The sequence below is a fragment of the Theropithecus gelada genome, chromosome X, assembly GCF_003255815.1.
Source record: "Theropithecus gelada isolate Dixy chromosome X, Tgel_1.0, whole genome shotgun sequence".
Classification (NCBI taxonomy): Eukaryota; Metazoa; Chordata; class Mammalia; order Primates; family Cercopithecidae; genus Theropithecus; species Theropithecus gelada.
Window position 1 is genome coordinate 41,138,565 of NC_037689.1, and position 19,324 is coordinate 41,157,888.

At 41.4% G+C, this 19,324-nt stretch overlaps 1 protein-coding gene across 1 annotated transcript in view; it reads right to left on the minus strand.

Moving 5' to 3' along the window:
• The window catches only part of MAP3K15 (mitogen-activated protein kinase kinase kinase 15), a 148,192-nt gene that overhangs the window by 38,700 nt on the left and 90,168 nt on the right, over positions 1-19,324 (minus strand). The window contains exons 10-14 of the mRNA XM_025372149.1: positions 16,391-16,541; positions 14,596-14,703; positions 11,169-11,218; positions 8,640-8,735; positions 1,722-1,809 (exon numbers count right to left, since the gene is read on the minus strand). Of these exons, the coding sequence (XP_025227934.1) occupies positions 1,722-1,809; positions 8,640-8,735; positions 11,169-11,218; positions 14,596-14,703; positions 16,391-16,541 (493 nt within the window). The remainder of the gene's footprint in view (positions 1-1,721; positions 1,810-8,639; positions 8,736-11,168; positions 11,219-14,595; positions 14,704-16,390; positions 16,542-19,324) is intronic.

A 19,324-nucleotide genomic window follows, 5' to 3' on the forward strand; every position in this document is an offset into this window, starting at 1 on the left:
AGTAGTAAACACCTCGTACAAAAATTTGATTTACAATTAGCATTACTATTTTGTTCCCCCATCTTCCCATCAAAAGCTGTCACATACAGATGCATTTGATTCTTCTCGATGAATAAAACAAATGTGACTGTAGGCTGAGCAACACTTATTTAAAGCAGAGAGGCAGCAATCAATTCTTTCTGTTATTAGGCATGATCCACTGCGTCTACTTACAGAAGTGCAACTTACACACGGAATAGCTGGGGGTATGTGAGTGTCCTTTCCCATCTACTTCTAGGGATGCTCATGACAATTAAGATTACTAAAGGGTTGGCCAGACATGGTGGCTCACGCCTGTAATCCTAACACTTTGGGAGGCCAAGGCAGGAGGATCACCTGAGGTCAGGAGTTCGAGACCAGCCTGGCCACCATGGCGAAACCCCATCTCTACTAAAAATACAAAAATTAGGCCAGGCGTGGTTGTTCATGCCTGTAATCCCAGCACTTTGGGAGGCGGAGGCGAGTAGATCATCTGAGGTCAGGAGTTCGAGGCCAGCCCAGCCAACATGGTGAAACCCCATTTCTACGAAAAATACAAAAAGTTAGCCAGGCGTGGTGGCACATGCCTGTGGTCCCAGCTACTCAGGAGGTTGAGGCAGGAAAATTGCTTGAACCTGGGAGGTGGAGATTGCAGTGAGCCAAGATCACGCCACTGTACTCCAGCCTGGGCAATAGAGCAAGACTCTATCTCTAAACAAATAAAAAAAATACAAAAATTAGCCAGGCATGGTAGCACATGCCTGTAGTCCCAGCTACATGGGAGGCCGAGGTAGGAGAATCGCTTGAACCCAGGAGGCGGAGGCTGCAGTGAGGCGAGATTGCGCCACTACACTCCACTCCAGCCTGGGCGACAGAATGAGACTCTGTCTCCAAAAAAAAAGATTACTAAAGGATCTCCATCAGTGTCTGATGTAACTAGCAATCAGCCTGCTCCATAGAAGACTTTTACCTCACACCTCCCTCTGTTTCCCATACCTGCTGCCCTCAAAGCACCATTGCTTAGTTCATTTCTACAACAAACTCTGGTCCTGACCTAAGAATTCTAGAAGTTAACTCAATTATTAAAATGAATCCTTTTGATATTTTCTGAAAGAAACCTTAAGGAATTCCTTTCAGTCTAACCTGAGAGTACAGAAAATCTCATTAAATTGTAATCACTGGAAGAACCTGAGTGGCACATCTGAATAACTGTGCAAGATTTAAACACATGTACAATGATTTAGTAACTGTGGACTGTATCGGTGCTGTCCAAAAGAGCTTATGATGAGCCTACTTTTTAAAATGATTTTAAAGTTGTATTTAATATACTACATGCACATAGCTATAACTGAAGTCATTTTAAGCATAAATAAAAAAGTCTGTTTCCAGGGGTCAACTAATTCTCTTGTAGTCTCATAAGCATGACTAATTAGCTTAGAGAAAACTTTCATAGGTTGTACACAAAAGGAAATTTTAGTCTAGTCCATGGCCATATTTTTCTTAAGCATTCTGAGAGAATCCCAAAGTAATGAGATTCTTCTACAGAGACACATTAAACATGATCTCTGGGAGCCATGCAGTGATGACTGGCAGGTTCATAAAACATACTCAACAGAGGACTTTTACAGAAAGATGGGACATTTTCTTGAAGCATCAAACACAATCAATAATGTTTTCCATATTCTAGGTCGTCCATGACTCACCTCCAAGGTGTCTCCATCAGTCTCTCCCTCCAGCTCCACTGTACTGCCTGCTGTATTGGTTATCATCTCTTTGACCAAAGAGAAAAATCTAGAACAGCAAATGTCACAAATATGTTGCCAATTCAGAATTGCTCTCGTTCCTTGTTTTTAAATTAGCTTTATTAAACTGTACTTAAATATAAACCAAACTTTTACAAGTCATGGAACAATCGATCCCCTCCTTGATTTGACATGGTACTTTAGTGGTTATCAAATGTAGGGCAACTACCAATGTGATACCTGAATCCCCTCTATACAGTATCTCCACCAACTGGTTGGCCAACTGATGCTTGAGTAGCTCCAGCAACAGAAAACTCATTACCTCCCAAAGACAGCTCATTCTTGGAAGATCTTAATGAGAAATGTTTCCCTTTTATTGAACCAAAGACTTCTTTTATGTGGGTTCCATCCGTAGTTTGCTTACAATTAACCACTTTTCTACATGACACCCCATTAGAAATGCACATAATTTTACCATGTCCCTATAAGTCTTTCCTTTCTGTCCCATCACTGTTTTCCCCAGGACTTGCAAGTTACTCCACTAGCAGGTAATTCTTCAGATGACGTCCCTGTGTTATTATTTATTTATTTATTTTTTAAAGACAGGGTCTCACTCTGTCACCCAGGCTGGAGTACAGTGATGTGATCATGGCTCACTGCAGCCTCAGCCTCCTGAGCTCAAGCAATCCTCCCACCTCAGCCTCTCAAGCAGCTGAGACTACAGGCACCCATCACCAAGCCTGGCTAATTTTTGTACTTTTTGTACACAGGGTCTCATTATGTTGCCTAGGTTGGTCTCGAACTCCTGGACTCAAATGGTCCTCCCACCTCAGCCTCCCAACGTGTTGGGAGGCATGAGCCACCATACCCAGCCTCCTGTATTATTCTTGAAGTCTAGCCTCAAGACCAGTGTTCAGAGGGGATCTAATCAATGCTAAGGATAGTGGGACCATCACCTCTCAAAGTATAGACAATCTAGTTCTCAGTAAGATACAGGGTGTTGCATAAGGGGAATGGCGAGAAGGAAACGCATAAGGTGGCCACATCATTCTGTTGACATAGAATAAGCTTAATGTTGACCCATAAATCCTTCTCACAAATTCTGCTGGGCCACATGGGCCACTTCCTAGACTTGTGCAGTTGTTTATTTGGATACAAGTCATCTTGACTCATTAGAACATTTTTACTTACAATTCTATCTTAAGATGTCAAGGAGGAATACTGTACATTTCAGGATAATTTCCATAAACCATTAAAATGCTCTTTTTTCTAACTAACCCATCTCATCTTTTCTTCTTCTAATCTTCGAAAGCCGGGAAACCCAACAGTCAGGCTTCTTAAGAGATATATGGTATGCACTCACAGAAGAACTAAGATTTAAAAGACGGTATCAGCTGGGTGTGGTGGCTCATGCCTGTAATCTCAGCACCTTGGGAGACTGAAGCGGGAAGATCTCTTGAGCCCAGGAGTTCGAGACCAACTTGGGCAATGTGGCTGAAACCTCGTTTCTACAATTTTTTTTTTTTTTTAATTAGCCAGGCATGGTGGCACACACCTGTAGTCCCAGCTACTCGGGAGGCTGAGATAGGAAGATTGCTTGAGCCCAGGAGGCAGAGGTTGCAGTGAGCCAAGACTGCGCCACTGCACTCCAGCTGGGCAACAGAGCAAGACTCTGTCTCAACAGAATAAAATAAAAGATATCAACTGTTCTTTTTTTTTTTTTTTTTTTTTTTGAGACAGAGTCTCGCCCTGTCATCCAGGCTGGAGTGCAGTGGCCGGATCTCAGCTCACTGCAAGCTCCGCCTCCCGGGTTTATGCCATTCTCCTGCCTCAGCCTCCCGAGTAGCTGGGACTACAGGCGCCCACCACCTCGCCTGGCTAGTTTTTTGTATTTTTCAGTAGAGACGGGGTTTCACCGTGTTAGCCAGGATGGTCTCGATCTCCTGACCTCGTGATCCGCCCGTCTCAGCCTCCCAAAGTGCTGGGATTACAGGCTTGAGCCACCGCGCCCGGCCGATAACAACTGTTCTTAAGAATACGGAACAACTGGGACTCTCATACATTGCTAGTGGGAGTGTAAATTGACACGACCACTTTGGAAAACTCTTGGCAGTATCAACAACCGAAGCTGAAGATAAACCTACCCTATAATCCAATAATCCACTCCTAGGCATATACTCCATAGAAATCAACATATATGTTCACCAAAAGGCATATATAAGAACGTTCATAGTCATTTTCTTCATAATAGCCCCCAAACAGAAACAATCCAAGTCTTCATTAATAGAAGAACAGATAAATTGGAACACAATGGAACGCTACACAGAGAAATAACTGATACACACTTCACAGTTGGATCTCATTTTGTTTTTTGTTTTTGAGATGGGGTATCAGTCCGTCACCCAGCCTGGAGTGTGGTGACGTGATCACGGTTCACTGCAGTCTCGACCTCACAGGCTCAAGCAATCCTCCCACCTCATCCTCCTAAGTAGCTGGGACTAGAGGGCACACCACCACGCCCAGCTAATTTTTTTATTTTTTGTAGAGACAAGGGTCTCTCTATGTTGCCCAGGCTGGTCTTGAACTCCTGGGATCAAGCGATCCTCCCACCTTGGCCTCCCAAAGTGCTGGGATTACAGGTGTGGGCCACCGTGCCCAGCTATGAATATTATTTTAAGGGAAACAGGTGAGAAACAAGGGTACAAACTACATGATTCTGTTTATTTGTAGGTCAAGAACAGGTGAAACTAACCGTTGGCGGTAAAAATCAAAATAGTTAACACTGGGGGGAGTTTAATGACTGTGAAGGGGCACAAAGCAACTTCCGGGGTGCTGATCTGGGAGGCGGGTACAAGAATGCAGACACATACAAAAATTTATCAAGTGTACATATTAAGCTGTACACTTAAGTGTACATTACAAACTTTACTTGTTTGTATGTTATACATCAATAAAAAAATTAAAATGTATTGCAAAAAAGGCACTGAGTACTGAATGAGGGTCAAAAGGGCACATTCTGTAGTAGCAAAAGGATGTTCTGCTTAATATTAGGTTTTTAATGGCAAAAACTGCAATTATTTTTACACCAATTTATATCTGGCAGCATTTTTTCTACTGTAAATTGAAGGTTATGACCCAATGATTCCCTAGTCTGCTATTTATTCTATTGTTTTTTTGTTTTTGTTTTTGTTTTGACAGAGTCTTGCTCTGTTGCCCATGCTGGAGTGCAGTGGCTTGATCACTGCTCACCGCAGCCTCAACTTCCCAGGCTCAGGTGATCCTCCCACTTCTGGCTCCTGAGTAGCTGGGATTACAGGCGTATGTCACCATGCTGAGCTAATTTTTTTTTTTTCGTACTTTTTGCAGAGATGGGGTTTCACCGTGTTGCCCAGGCTGGTCTCGAACTGCCCACTCAAGCAATCCTCCTTCCTCAGCCTCCCAAAGTACTAGGATTACAGGCATCAGCCACCACATCCAGCCTAGCCTAATCTTTAAATATGTTGTGACAATGATTGTCTGAGACACAATGAATTAAGATTTTCTCAAATTACATGATACAAATAAACTATGAATAAAGGGAACTTCCTCAATCTGATAAAGGTTATCTACGAAAAATCTGCTGCTAACATCATACTTAACGATGAAAGACTAACTTCTTTCTTCTTAAAAACAGGAACAAAATAAAGATGTCCACTCTCACCACTTCTATTCCACATTGTGCTGGAGAGTCTAGCTAGGATAATTAGGCAAGGAAAATAAAGGCATCTAGGTTGGAAAGGAAAAACTAAAACTGTATCTGCAGATGACATGATATTATATACAGAAAACCCTAAGGAGTTCACTAAAGCCCATTAGAACTAATACATGAGTTCAGCAAGGTTGTAAGTTATAAAATCAACATTTACAAATCAAGTGTATTTCCATACATTATCAGTGAACAATCCAAAAGTGAAATTAGAAAAACAACTCCAGTATCAAAATAATAAAATCCTTAGGTACGTATTTAATGAAAGAAGTACAAAATTTATACACTGAAACTACAAAAATATTGTTGAAAGAAATTCAAGAAAACCTAAGTAAATACAAATCCATCCTGTGTTCATGGATCGGAAGCCAGGATGGTTAATATGGCAACGCTTTCCAAATTGATCTAGATATCCAATGTATTTCCTGTCAAAGTCCTAGCTACCATTTTTTCTACAGAAATTGATAAGCTGATCCTAATATTCACATGGAAATGCAAGCATCCACAATAACCAAAACAATCTTGAAAAACAAGAACGAAGTTGGAGGGCTCACATTTCCTGATTTTACAACTTACTACAAAGCTACAGTAATAGAGAAGGCATGGCACTTGCATTAAGAATAGACATACAAAACAATGGAATGGAATTGAGAGTCCAGAAATAAACTACATTTGTGGTCAACTGATTTCCTAAAAGAGTACCCAGATCATTAAATCAGGGAAAGAATAGTCCATTCAACAAATGGTGCTGGGACAACCACATATCCACACGTTAAAGAATAAAGTTGGAACCCCTACCTTACACCAGGTCCAAAAATGAATTCAAAATGGGTCAAAAACCTAAACATGAAAGCTAAAACTATAAAACTCTTGGAAGAAAACATAAAAACCATAGGACACCTCAGGTTAGACAAAACTTCTAAGACAGGAGCCAAAAGCACAAATGACAAAAGAAATAAATAGGTAAGTAGTACTTCGTCCAAATTAAAAACTTTTGTGCTGCAAGTAATACCATCAAGAGAGTGAAAAGACGACTTACAGGATGGGAAAAGCATTTGCAAATCACATCTGATAAGGAACTTGCATGGAGAAAAAAATACATTTTATATACATGTATATATCACTCTTAAAATCAATAATAAAAGGATAAATAACCCAATTACAAGTGGGCAAAGTTTGGAGATAGCTGGCAAACACCACTTTCACCAGATGATCCAAGTTAACATCACCAATAATGACAGACAGATACTGCGTCCCTTGTTATGAGGCACTGAGAAGGACACATCATTTCTGTGATATTCCTGCCAAATACATAACATCAGTGTACTCGTGAGGAAACGATAAACAAATCCAAGTCAAAGGACTACCCAAAATAAACTGTCTGTACTCTTGGAAAGTATTAAGTCAAAAAAGACAAAGAAAGACAGATGATGAACTCTTCCAGGTGAAAGGAGACTATGTGGACATGACAACTAAACGCAACATATGATCCTGGATTGGAACGTGGACCAAAGAAAAACCTTTCGTTTTGCTATAAAAGACATAATTGGGACACTAAGTAATATTTGGATAAATGTTGTAGATTATAGTACTATATATCTTAATTTCCTCATTAGATAACTGTCCTGTAATTACGTGAGTATCCTTGCTTTTACAAAATACACTCAAGTATTTACAGGTAATGGAGCATTATGTCTACAACTTACTTTTAAACAGTTCAGAAAGAATAACCATATGCACAGAGAGAGAATGTAAAACCAATGTGGCAAAGGGTTAATCCTGAGAAATTCTGTGTAAAACATATATGGAAATTCTTTGTATTGTTTTTTGAAACTTTCCTATGGCTCTGAATATTTTCCAAAATAAAAAGTTTAATTTTTTTAATTGGGCAAAGAATTTGAATAGACATTTCTCCAGAGGTATATAAATGGTCAATAAGCACATGAAATGATGCTCAGTATCATTAGTCATCAGGAAAATGCAAATCAAAACCACAATGAGATTCCACCTCACATCCACTAGGATAATGATACTCAAAAGACAGATAATAACGAGTGTTGGTAAGGACGTGGAGAAATTGGAAGCTGCATACATTGCTAATGGGAATATAAAATGGGGAAATGGTCTGGGAGTTCCTCAAAAGGTTAAATGTAGAGTTACCATAAGACTCAGCAATTTGACTCCAAGAGAAATAAAAACATGCCCTCACAAATACTTGCACATGATGCTCAGGGAAGTATAATTCATAATTGTCAAAAAGTACAAACAACCCAAATGCCTACTGGCTGACAGATAAACTGTGGTATAGCCATACAAAAGAATATCATTCAGCCACAAAAAGAAATGAAGTACTGATACGTGTCACACATGGATAAACCTTAAAGAAAATTACGCTAAGTGAAGGAAGCCAGTCACAAGAGACCACATACTGTATGATTCCATTTATATGACATGGCCAGAATAGACAGAGCCATAGAGACACAGAGATTAATGGTTGCCTAGGGCTGGGGCCAGGATAGGGTGAGGTTGAGGAAATGAGGAGTGACTCTATGGATACTGGGTTTCTTGTGGGGTTGATGAAAATATTCTAAAACTAGATTATGGTGTTGATTGGAAAACTATGACTATACTAAAAAACGCTGAATGTTATGTTATTTAGTTTTTTAAATGGAGTTTCACTCTTGTTCCCCAGGCTGGGGTGCAATGGCACAATCTCAGCTCACTGCAACCTCTGCTTCCTGGGTTCAAGTGATTCTCCTGCCTCAGCCTCTCAAGTAGCTGGGATTACCGGCATGAGCCACCACATCCGGCTAATTTTGTATTTTTAGTAGAGACAGGGTTTCACCATGTTGGTCAGGCTGGTCTCCAACTCCTAACCTCAGGTGATCCACCCTCCTCAGCCTCCCAAAGTGCTGAGATTACAGGCGTGAGCCACTGCGCCTGTCCAAGTTGTATATTTTAAATGGCTGAATTGCCTGCTATGTGAATTATAGAAAATTTTAGAGCTTTTTTGAGATGTAAGTTAACATTTCAAGAAAGACAGTAATAGCAAGTAAATATCTTTCAGAACAAAGGCCCTTTAAAAATGATTTGCCATAATTAGATTGCAAATGCCTGAATCGGCTGTAACTCACCTACTGCACTGCTCTTCGGTGGAAAAGTAGATTTGAAAGTCATCAGAATTATCATGGACATAAAGAAAACAACACCGTTCATCAAACTTTGATAGACTGTAAAATTTCAAAGTATAATGTTTATACATAAGTTATGATACCCATTCTAAATCTGTGAGACAATCTTTTCTATTTTATCAATTTCTGAAAGATTCATTAATGTTTTAACAAATACCCCCTAAGTGTGCCTTTTATTTCTCTATGAAATTTAAATACCAGAGACATTTATTTTGCTTATATTTGAGTTGGTATTTATCAATTGACCTTAGTATAAACTTACTCTTAATATAATTCAGTGCTAAGCAAAGCATACGGGCAACAGAAAAGGGAGCAAAATATGGTTCTCTGTCCTCAAGGGGCTTATAATCTCATGAAAAAGAAAGTCAAGGTATTTGTGAAATAATTTATTGTGGTACTAAGGGAATTTCTAGATTCAGAAAATATCAGGATACAGTATTTGTGACCACACAAGGAAAACGGAAATAAATATGGCATTGTAGCTCAAGAAAGGCCTTTAAATGTTTGTTATCTGGTCCATCTCCACCCAGTGTCTGTACCTGACTCTACAGCTCATCCAACAAGCAATATTCAGCTTGCCTGGACATAGCCAGTGGCAGGAAATCTGCTAGTATATTGTATGTTAGAGAGTTCTTCACCCACACTGGGCCAAAGCCTCTGCAGTGGCCTTCATGCCAGGAGGTATTATGGACAGGAAGACTATATTCTCTTCTATAATTGTCCCTTCAAAACCTGAAGCCACTTTATCTCATCCTTTCTAAGTTATCTCTTCCTGAGATCCAAACTGTCCTAGACCATTCTTTATGTTATAGATTGCATGACAAATACTGGGTTGGAACACCAAGAGCACAGGGGAGATTCAAGAAGAATTAGAACTAGATTATAAGTGAGCAGGTTTTGAAAATCAATCTGTAAAGCAACTACCACAGTTAGTTGGAGAGCCTCTGGAATGCTCAAAGTATACTCTTCAGGTCACATCAGTCCCGGGGAGGGGTGGGACGAGGCTGATACCCCCTCAGGCCCTTTGTAAATTCCCACTGATGGCTGAAATGGCACCTAGAGGTATCTCTATGAGGAGGCACAAACAGAAGGTCCTTGACTACTTCCTCTAACACAATTACTAAGTAATACACTTTGGAAAATCTTTGCCAGGCACAGTGGCTCACGCCTGTAATCCTAGCATTTTGGGAGGCTGAGGCGGGTGGATCACTTGAGGTCAGGAGTTCGAGACCAGCCTGATTAACATGGCAAAACCCTGACTCTACAAAAAATACAAAAATCAGCCAGGCATTGTGCCACACGCCTGTAGTCCCAGCTACTCTGGAGGCTGAGGCAGGAGAATCGCTTGAACCCGGGAGGCAGAGGTTGCAGTGAGCCGAGATCACGCCACTGTACTCCAGCCTGGGTGACAGAGCAAGACTCTATCTGAAAAAAAAAAAAAATCATCTACTAGCAGATTTTCTGTCACTAGCTATGTCCAGGCAAGCTGAATATTGCTTGTTGGATGAGCTGTAGAGTCAGGTACAGACGAGGACAGAGACCATATTTTATTCCCTTTTCTGCTGCTTTGTGTATGCTTTGCTTAGTGTATTTCAAATTGCCTTGTATTTCCTGGGCAGTATCACCCCAACGCACTACTTTGTACTTAAATTATTTCCCTCCTTTTAAGTGATACTGACGGTATTCTAATTTCAATACTGATGTTTCCAGGACAGGATCACACTGTGTCTGGAAATAACTGGGGATTCATTCAGTGGCTGAGGTAGCCTCAGAATCAGAGAAAGGAATGTTCTAGTCCAAGCCCTTTATTTGAAGAAAATACTTAGAGCAGCTGAGTGACTTTCCTAACATCACACAGCAAAGAGAGATTAGAACTCACATCTACTTCAGAGCCAGTCTCACCCTCGAATGAACTGCCAGGGTGACAAGTGCAGCTGAGATGTTTAGCCCTGCTCGGGTGAGGCCACACAGCTCAGGCCCAAATGGTTACCACTCCTGATCCAAAATGCCAAGAGCTACGCCTCTCCCCAGAATACACCACCTCATGCCCTCCCTGAAAAAAATCTCCCGGCTCCATTACTCTGTCCACAAGATCCCAACCCAAGTGTCGCTACTAGTCATCTCCTGGCTTCAGTTCTCAGAGTCACTGAGCACTTGAACATCTTTGGCTCAAAAAAGATACATCTTCTCTTCCTACAGATCACTTCTTTTAAAAAAAAAAATGACACAAGTGAGTTTAGTCTGCTGAGTATGAGCAAAGCTACTCTATTATAACAATCCAAGAAGTTCTTACCAGGAGTACACTAGTATTAATGACTAGCTCAGGCAGGACAACAAAACAGAAGAGGACATTTTGGATTCCATTAAAAATAACAACATTCCATAGTATGAATAAGTGGAAACATTAAAGTGCATAAAACATTATCATCATTTGCATTAAAACAGTAACTCCATTTTCTCCTATGTTCTTACCTTATTCCCTTTATGGAAGAGGCTGTAAAATTCCATTCGTGCATTTGTTTCTGCAAGTTATCAAAGACAGAAGTCAATAGTTTGAGTTTTTTTAAGCAAAAGATTTTTTTTTTTGTTTCATTCTATGGTCAATCATTTCTGCTATTTTACCTGCCAGTAGTGATTTTTTTTTACAGGTTAGAGCAATAAACCTTGTATAACTTGGAACACCAGAAACATTTTCTTATGTATTATAAAAATTTGTTTGTATCTCTAATCCAGTTTAAATGATGTAAATTTGAAATAATCTAAGTTTCAGATAGAAATAATAAGCATAGAATAAACACACAGTGAGAGGCTTTTCCTCTTCTGTCAATATAGTAGGCAAACTCTAAAACAAGCATGAGAACAGCCCACCTACGTTGAATGACTTGCAAAAATACTGGGAGTGGCAAGACTGTGGCAGATACCTTTCAGCACTCATCAGTCTTCCTCTTCTCCCTGAACAGAAAGCTGAACTACATTTCCCAGCCTCCCTTGCAGCTAGAGAGATATACAGTGGAGTTTTGACCAATGGGATGTGAGCAGGAATGCCGTGCATGGCCTGCAGGCATGACTCATAAACTCCACAGCAACCCTCTATTTCCTCTTTCCCCATACAGTGCAAGATGGAATGTCCCCCAAATGCCACCCTCTACAACCTGGATATGATATGAGGCATAGATAAACTTTTATCATGTTAAGATATTGAGATTTGGAGGCTGTTTGTTTTAGAAGCTAGCCTACCATGACTAATAGAAAAACTAACTGGGATTTCAAGCAGCACCAAGTTGCACTTACAAACAAAAACTAACTTGGTCCCCTCCCTTCACTACCATTACACTTTGCACAAAGCTAAGCCTGAGAAGGAACATCTGAAACTCCAGTTTTGGAAAATCCATAGGCAACAACATCAATACATCGCCAACTGCAGAAAATAATTTTAAGTAGGAAAATCCATTTCGGCCAGGTGTGGTGGCTTACACCTGTAATTCCAGTACTCCGGGAGGCCAAGGTGCCGAGTGGGGGGGAGTGGTCACTTGAGGTCAGGAGTTTGAGACCAGCCTGGCCAACATGGTGAAACACCGTCTCTACTAAAAATACAAAAATGAGCTGGGCATGGTGGCACACGCCTATAGTCCCAGATACTCAGGAGGCTGAGGTGGGAGAATCAGTTGAACCCAGGAGGTGGAGGTTGCAGTGAGCCAAAATCACTCCACTGCACTCCAGCCTAGGCTGGAGTGGACAGAGTGAGATCCTGTCTCAAAAAAAAAAAAAAAAAAAATCCATTTGGTTGGCCTGAGGAATGTCACAAGTGACCAACTAAGCCACCCAGAGAAGTATGAGAACCACGTGACTGAGCACAGCAATGACAACAGGAACAGATGGGGAAGATGGTTCCCGAAGGGAGAAGTTTTAGTTATATGTGTTGATCAAGCACCTACCATGTATGTGCTAGGCAAAGTACTAATACTGAAGACACAGCAGAGAACCACAAAATTCCTGCCCTCATGGGCCCTACATGTGAGTGAAGAGAGATGGACAATAGATTAAACAGTAAAATCATAGCACGGGGGGGCAGTGAAAAGTGTTATGAAGACAAACAAAGCAGGGAAGGGCATTCAGATAGGGCAGGGGGTCACGTTATTCAACAGGATGTTCAGGGAAGGCGTCGCTGATGACTTCTGAACAGAAAGCTAAAGCAGGGGAAGGAGGAAGCCACGCGGATGCCTGGGGGAAGACTTCCAGGCAGAGGGAACAGCAAGTGCAAAGGCCCTGAGGCAGGGGTGCGCCTGGCACATTCAGGGACCAACAAACAGGCAAATATGGCTACAGTGGAGTGACTGGGGTGGGAGTGGAAGAAGAGGGTGGAGAGCTCATGGGAAAATCATGCAGGACCTCTAGGCCACCCTCGGGACATCAGCTTTGACTCTGCATGAGACAGGAAGCCACTGGAGGCTTCTCATAAGAGGGTATGAGACTATGAAAGTCAGCAAATCACATCCAACTGCATAGAAAGGCTAAGTGTATTTCAGAGGAGACATGAGTCCAAAGTCATGCAGAGGAGTCTGCCTTTGGATTCAGACACAGAAATGGGAGCCAGGGCAGACTCGAGAGAGTCTTGTCTGACCCACAGCCACCTGCAGGAGACTGCACATATACAGAAAGCTTAGCCACATGAGTTTCCAAAGTCTTTCCCGATGGCAGGTCTATTCCAGGATGGCTTTAGAGAACTTGATTTGGGAGGAACATTTACTAGTTAAGTAAACAACACATTTTATGTCATAATCAACAGGCATTTGTTCAGGAGTGGGTAACTATTCTGTAGCTCCTACAGCTACAAACATATAGAAGTAATGTATGGGCATTCTTAGGATGGTCTTCTCTGCATGATACAGGCAGTTGGTAGCCTAGAGACACTCCGTGCAAGGAACGAAGGGGTGGTTAAAGATGGCTTTGCAAAAGCTAGGACTTGGATAACCGGAAGAAGGAAATCCCAAAAGGAACAAGGATGGAAATAAAAGGGTAGACAGGAGCTCCAGCAGGGACAGTTCAGGGGCTGGTAAGAAGACAGCCTGACTGGCACTGAGGGCTGGAGAGAACGAGGAAGGGAGGGGGCAGGATTGTATACAGAGGGACTTGAACACTCAGTAAAAGAGTCTGAGTTTTATCTAGAAAGCCACAGGATCCAGTAATGGTTGAGATTCATCAAGAAAGCCAGTCTAAGTGCTTCTAAAAATATATTACTATTTTATTTTTCTAGAGACAGGGTCTCACTGTTGCCCAGGCTGGAGTGCAGTGGTGCAATCATAGCTCATTGTGGCCTCGGCCTCCCAGGTTCAAGCGATCCTCCCACTTCAGCCTCCCAAGCAGTTGGGAGATGTGCACCACTATGACCGGCTAGTTTTTTAAATTTATTTTTTGTAGAGGTGGGGTTTTGCTGTGTCGCCCAGGCTGGTCTTGAACTCCTGGGCTCAAGCAATCCACCTGCCTTGGCCTCCCAAAGTGTTGGGACTATAGGTGTGAACCAACACACCAGCCTGTATCCTCTACCCACTTCCCTATGGTTTAACTGTATAAAAAAAACTAACCAACTTGTATTTAATGTTTTTATACACACACACACACACACACACACACACTCCCCCCCCCCACCTCACCACATGCCCACACACACACATATGCATACANCCCCCCCCCCACCTCACCACATGCCCACACACACACATATGCATACACACACATAATGGAAAAACCTGCTTTCTCTCATCTGTGATCATACTCTCTCATATATTCTCAAAATTCAGAAGTTAAACACGGGTGCCTATTCCTTCAAATACTACCATTTAGACTTCCCTATTTGAAAATTTAATCTTTTATTCAATTGCTTGTGAGTTTTCCTCCTTACCATTTCTGTGGGTGAGACATGCCATAAAGAAACCGTTCTCTCCTCGGCTTCATTGTTTATGGAAACGTAAGAAGGCTGGTACACTTTGGTTGGCTCTATCACCAGAACCTGAAACAAGAAGAGATGCCTGTTAACGTACACGGGTAGGAAACACAGCGCGCCACAGCGCACCCTGCCCAGCGAGGAGGCGGGGAGGTCCGTACTCAATAAATCCTCACTGAGGGCCAGGCACAGTGGCTCAAGCCTGTAATCCCAGCACTTTGGGAGGTTGAGGTCGGAGGATCACTTGAGCCCAGGAGTTCAAGGGCAACATATTGAGATGCCATCTCTTTGGAGGTGGGGGGAAAGATGCAAGGAGATAAAAAAGGTGATGGCCCATCAGTAAGGTGTTATTTTGTTAAGAGAGAGGAGGAGCGGGGAGACAGGGAGAAGAGGGTGAGGAGGAGGAGAGTGGGGAGAAAGGGTGGGGAGAAAGGAAGCTAGGAGGAGAGGGGAGAAAGGAGAGAGGGGGAAGAAAGAGAAAAGGGGGAAAAGGAGGGAAGAAGGCAGCGAAAGGAAGAAAGTGGGGAGAGAAAGAGGAGGGCACTTTGGGAGGCCAAGGTGGGCAGATCACCTGAGGTCAGGAGTTCGAGACCAGCCTGGCCAACATGGTGAAGCCCGTCTCTACTAAAAATACAACAATTAGATGAGTGTGGTGGTGTGCACCGGTAATCCCAGCTGCTCAGGGGGCTGAGGCAGGAGAATCGCTTGAACCCAGGAGGTGGAGGTTGCAGTGAGCCGACATCACACCACTGCATGAGACTCCATCTCAAAAAACAAAAAACAACAACAAAAAAAAAAAAAAAAAAAGAGGAGGGGAAGAGAAAGAGGAGGGGCGAGATGGGGAGGGAGAGAGGGAATAAATCTCCAAAACAAAGCAACATGTTTAAGATCACTAAACCTGGTTAGAGATTATGCTGTTGTCTGCTCCGTTTTTTTTTTTTTTTTGGTACCTTTCAGTAGGTTTGAAATATTTCATAACTAAAAAAAGATTTTAAAATGTATTATTAACCAGCAACAAAATAATTATCAATCATTTCAAACAATCTCTTATTAGATGCTTAATGAAATTCTTGGAAATGGGCTGTTCACAAACTCTCAAAGCATAAATATGGAACACAATTATCTGAAGTTCAATTTCCAAGACATTCACATATTTCACTCATGACTCTAAGATGGTCATAACATTAAAACAAAAATTCCATGAAAAGCTAAAAGCAATTTTGCCTTTTTGATACATTTTAAATATTAATTAGTGGCCTTACAGGCAATCCAAAGCTTAACAGGAAACCATGCTGAATTCCAAGTTTCCACTCGTGGTGCTACATTATTTTAGAGGAAAGTGTGTCCACTTTGGCACTAGTGACACTTTGGGCTGGATAATTCTTTATTGGAGACGGCTGTCCTTTGCATTATGGGATGTTCAACAGCATCCCTGGTCTCTATCCACCAGATGCCAGTAGCGCCACCTTCTCCCCAAGTCATGACCACCAAAAATGTCTCTGGACATTGCCAGAGGTACCTTAGGGGGACAAAGTTGCTTCCAATTGAGAATGACTACTACAGAGGATATGGCCAACGATCTATCAGTGAGCTGATCTATCACTTACTGATTTCACATAAGATTGATGTTTATCCCAACATTTAAAATTACTCTACGGCTTTCTTTAGTTCAGAGTATTCAATAGTTAAATAGGACCAATCCCTAGTTTTTTTCCTAATCTTAAAAAAAAAAAATGGATTTAGCATATCTTACCGGAAATCTGAGTCCATTAGTGACTTCATTTGTTGCCTCAAAAATTATATCTAACCAGAAGTTCAGCCGCTCTTGCCTGGGTGAGTGTTCAATAATGGGTTTCTTGAAGCGCCGAATTAGTAACAAGTTCTGAACTAATGATCGCAGGTACCTGGAAAAATCACAAACAGCAATATATTGGATTCCTAAAGAAATTGAATTCAAGTCCCTTTAAAAGAAGCTTTCCAAAAGCTTTTATTCACTTAAGTTCATATTATATCATGAGTGCTTCATAAATGACTGCTCAGCAGCCACAAAACTAATTAAGAAAACCCAAGCAGTAGGCAAAGTAAGTCCATCCAACAAAATAACACAACGTGGCTTTTTACCAACATTGGGCTAAACCTCAATTTTAGTACCTATTGTCTAAAATGGGAGATTGGAAAGCATGTGATAACTGTTTTAAATAACAAAGGCAGGCACAGCTGACTCTTGAACAACACAAGTATGAACTGTGGAGGTCCACTTACACACAGATTTTTTTTCCCAATAAATACATTGGAAAATGTTCTGGAGATGTGCGACAATTTGGAAAACTTTGCAGATGAAGTGTGCAGCCTAGAAATATCAAAAAAAAAAAAAAATAGAAAAAGCTAGGTATGCCATGAATGCATAAAATATACATAGACACTAGTCTATTTTATCATTTACTACCCAAAATATATACAAATCTCTTATAAAAAGTTAAAATATACCAAAACTTACACACACAAACACTTACAGACTGTATATGGCACCATTCTCAGTCAAGAAAAATATAAACAAACGTAAAGATGCGGTATTAAATCAAGACTGCATAAAATTAACTGTAGTGCATACTGCACCACTGTAAGAATTTTGTAGCCACCTCCTGTTGCTATTGTGGTGAGCTCATGTTATAAGTATCTGCTTAAAACTCCACCATGTGGCCAGGCGCGGTGGCTCACACCTGTAATCCCAGCACTCTGGGAGGCCTAGGCGAGCAGATCACCTGAGGTCAGGAGTTCAAGACCAGCCAGGCCAACATGGCGAAATCCCGTCTCTACTAAAAATGCAAAAATTAGCTGGATGCGGTGGCAGGCGTCTATAGTCCCAGCTACTCGGGAGGCTAAGGCAGGAGGATTGCTTGAAGCTGAAAGACAGAGGTTACAGTGAGCCGAGATCACGCCACTGCACTCCAGCATGGGCGAGAGAGCGAGACTCTGTCTCAGACACAAACAACAACAACAAAAAACTCCACCATGTGAGACTGATCATTTTTGCATGAGCAGTTCATCTCTCCAGTAAATTGCAGATCATAGTAAAAAGTGATCACTCACGGTTCTCGTGCATTCTTCATTGTATTTAGTGCAATACCATAAACCTTGAGTAACACCATGGGACCCATACAGAGTGCCACTAGTGATACTGGAAACGCTCCCAAGAAGCAGAGAAAAGTCATGACATTACCAGAAAAAGTTGAATTGCTTGATATGTACTGCAGATTGAGTTCTGCAGTTACAGCTGCTGCCATTTCAAGACAAATGAATCCAGCCTAAAAATCGTTGCAAAAATAGAAAAGGAAATTCATGAAGCCGTCACTGCAGCTATGTCAGCGGTTGCAAAAATCCTGCACTTTTTGCAAAATATAAAATACAAAATATTGTTTATGTTATTGGTAAGGCTTTCAGTCAACAGCAGGCTATTAGTAGTTAAGTTTTTGGTCAATTTTCAACTGAGCCCCTAACCCCCACATTGTTCAATGGTCAGCTGTAGTTCAAAGTTCAAAGCAATTACAAAATGACAAAATTTCAAACTCATTTTCTTTTTAATTAAACATGTTACTTTGAGGTAATTTTACATTTACATGAAGTGCTAAGAAACAATACAGAGAGAACCCATATATCTTTGACCAGGTTTACTCCAATGGTAAGCTTCCTACAAAAACTATAGTACAATACCACAACTAGGATGTTGTCACTGATACAAGGCAAGACAGAGAAATTTCCATCCCCACAGGGACCCTTCGTGTTGCCTTCCCACCATCATGCCTACTTCCCTCCCATCCCACCCACTCCCTTACTCCTGGCAATCACTAGTCAAACTCAGTGTCTTTTATTTTTTTAAAAATTAGAATCTGACTAGGTAGATTTTGATGTTATGACATCTTGACTCTGACCACACCTTTGCTCTTTTCAGGCATATTGAACTTTTTGGAACATAGGTGCCAGGCAGTATTATTATATATCAGTACTATTTATATCATAGTATTTATATCATATTATTTATATCATAGTATTATTATATATCATAGTATTATTTATATCATAGTATTATATATCATAGTATTATTTTGCTCTTTGAGGATAAAAGCTGGAGCTATCCTGGGAAGATAGGCCAGCTAGACTCCAACTGACTTGCTTGGGTACTCAGCGGGCCTGTGCTGTCCAAACTCTACACATTCAAAAGAAAGATCTGGCCCTGGACTGGCTATTGGGAGATCACCTCTAAGCCCTTGGGATATACTGCCAGCTAAAAGCATCTCTGTTTATCTGGGACCTTGGGCCATCCCAGATAGTTTATGCTAACGATATGATTCACAGTCCGTGTCCTGGGCCACATTGTATCAGTTTGACCTCTGGAGAGGTTGGAGCTGAGGTATTAATATCAGCCACATGAGGACTCCATGCCCACGTGACCCATCCCCAATAAAAACCCTGGACATTGCATGTTGTCACACATTTTTGCTGGGAGAATTAAGCACTGTCCACATGACTCCACCGGGAAAGGACAACTGGAAGCTTGCACCTGGTCTCTCCTGGACTCTACCCTATGTACCTTTCTGCCTTTGCTGATTTTAATCTGCATCCTTTCATTGTAATAAACCATAACTAAGAGTATAACAGCTTTTCTGAGTTCTGTGAGTCCTTCCAGCAA